At 47.0% G+C, this 2,235-nt stretch overlaps 1 protein-coding gene across 1 annotated transcript in view; it reads right to left on the bottom strand.

Moving 5' to 3' along the window:
* The window catches only part of GNA12 (G protein subunit alpha 12), a 112,469-nt gene extending 110,240 nt beyond the window's left edge, over positions 1-2,229 (bottom strand). Inside the window, exon 1 of the mRNA XM_012808696.2 lies at positions 2,008-2,229. Within this exon, the coding sequence (XP_012664150.1) occupies positions 2,008-2,088 (81 nt within the window). The 5' untranslated portion in view covers positions 2,089-2,229. The remainder of the gene's footprint in view (positions 1-2,007) is intronic.
* Positions 2,230-2,235: the final 6 nt, after the last annotated feature.

Raw genomic sequence — 2,235 nt, 5'->3', positions numbered from 1 at the left:
CCCTAGCTGCTTCAGCCACAGGCGCCAAGCCCACAAATATTATTCTTAACAGTATCACCAAATGTCCACTACTAAAGCCACCACAAAGGTCCCTTTTAAGGACCTGTCCAAATAAAAATGGGGGTGGGGAGATTTGAGGGAGATGAAAAGATTTTTGATTTTAAATTGAAAAATGAATTTCTAAGTAGTGAGTTTAGTGGAACTATAATTAATAAAGAAAAATAGAATGCTAGTTAACAAATCTTATTTGTTGATAAAAGAGTCAGTAAAAGTTAATATTTACATGCATCCGGAAAAGGTTAAGACTGAGTTTTATAAAACAAACTTAATCTTAATGATTTACATTTAAGATTCTATATTTCTGAATAGTTTCCCCACCTCCTGAGTTGAAAGAAACTGGAGATAGCCAACTCTCTGATCTATAGATCTGTAGTCGAGGAAAGCAGCAAAAATAAAATCAGGATCTTTGACAAAAAAAGTTAAAGAGGAGGCTCTGAGAGATAATCAAATGCACTTTACCCCAGAAGATGAGGGGAATTTTTAAACACAATCAATCCCTAGTGATTGTACACTGGCACCTAGTCTTTAAAGTTTATGAAATATTTGGCCAGAGGTCTGACTCACTGAGAGGCTTTTGAAAGAGGTGGTGTTTTGTCATTTAAATGATTTTCTTCCCCTCACAATCCTGAAAGAGCTATGTCTAAGTGAAATATTTTAATAACAAATACGTAAAGTGGGAATACTGGCCTGCAAGTCTGGAGCCAGGGTTCCATCACAGAGATGCCAGAAGCACTCAGTTCATCTCCAGCCTTAGGCTGAGCAGCCTTATAGTAGAAGTGAAAAGAAATGTACCAGATGGGTTTCTACAGCCCTTTGCTAAATTTAAAATCCCTCGGGAACCATAAAATCTAGTCCCTAGGCAGGTTTTCTGGTATGACAAACTTCTCTCCACCAATGCTTTGAGACTCACTTTTCTCATACCTCTAACTTGGTTTCCCCAAAAAAGACCTGGGAAAAAGTGGTGAGGGGCCAAAGAAAGAGTAGAGACAAAAATAAACAAAATACCATGGTCTAGGTGCAGGAGACTCTACTTTTCCTCCTCATCAATTTTCTCCAGATTTCCTTTCTTCCAGGCCCTTTAGCACAGGCTCACAGGAGAGGGGAACCCAGACTTTGTCAATGCTACAGTTTCTCTCCCAAGTAAGAGACAGAAAGAGAACCTGGAGAACAATCTCACTGCAAAGATTTCAGCCATATGCAGATTCAAACAAACAAAACAATTATGCCAAAACAATTATAGGAAATTTGAGCACTGACCATATAGTTGTTGATATTAAGGAATCATTACTAATTTTTCGGTTTCCTAATGAAATAGTTATTTTTTTTACAAGGAGGCTTTATCTTTCAGCAGCACGTATATACTACAACATCTTGTAGATCTGGAGGTCCTGGGGTGGGGGCACAGCGGCGCAGAATTGGCACGAATTGGACCACTGTTGAGGCTGGGGGATGGGGTACGTTACAGCTCCTCCTACTATTTTCTCTACTTGTGTACATGTTTGACATTTTCCTCCTAAAGGCTTAAAAAGAGAGACTCGAGGCCAGTAGCCCTCCAGTCTACAAGGCTGGTCGGAGCTTGCTGGAAGGCAAGGCGAGTTAGGCTCCCTCACCCTACTCAGCTATAAGGGGGCGGCGGGCAGATACCACCCTGCGAGGACGCATCCAAGGAGGCCTTCCCCAGCGCCACGACTTCTATTCACAAATTCCCAGCGGTCGTCCATCACACCCCTGAGGTGCCCAGAGCTGAGCATCCCCGGCGCGCAGCCCCCAAGGACGCGTGGGGGCACCGGGTCGCCTAGGTGGGCTGGGGATGCTCCTGCGGGCCCAAGGAGCGGGCTATGAAGGGAGCAGGGCTAGCGCCAGGACTGTGCACAGAAGGCCGGGGGCATGGCCGGTCCGGGCGCCCCACCTGGCGCAGGTGTGAAGGGCGGGGTGGGGGTGCATCACCTTGAGGATATTATCGAAAATGGTGTCGCGGAACTCGAGCAGCGCCTTTTGGTCGAACTCACGGCCATGGATGATGCGCATCTGCTTGAGGAACGTGGACTTGCCGCTTTCGCCCGCGCCCAGCAGCAGGATCTTGACTAGCCGCCGCACAGCCCGCCGCTCGCGGGCCAGCAGCGCGTCGATGTCGCGGCTGCGCCTTCGGGCCTCGCGCTCCGCGTCGCGCGCCCC

This window comes from Otolemur garnettii, unplaced genomic scaffold (assembly GCF_000181295.1).
Source record: "Otolemur garnettii isolate 467f Iridium unplaced genomic scaffold, OtoGar3 scaffold00092, whole genome shotgun sequence".
NCBI lineage: Eukaryota > Metazoa > Chordata > Mammalia > Primates > Galagidae > Otolemur > Otolemur garnettii.
The sequence above is the reverse complement of the archived record's forward strand: the minus strand, read 5'-3'. Positions and strand labels throughout refer to the sequence as shown.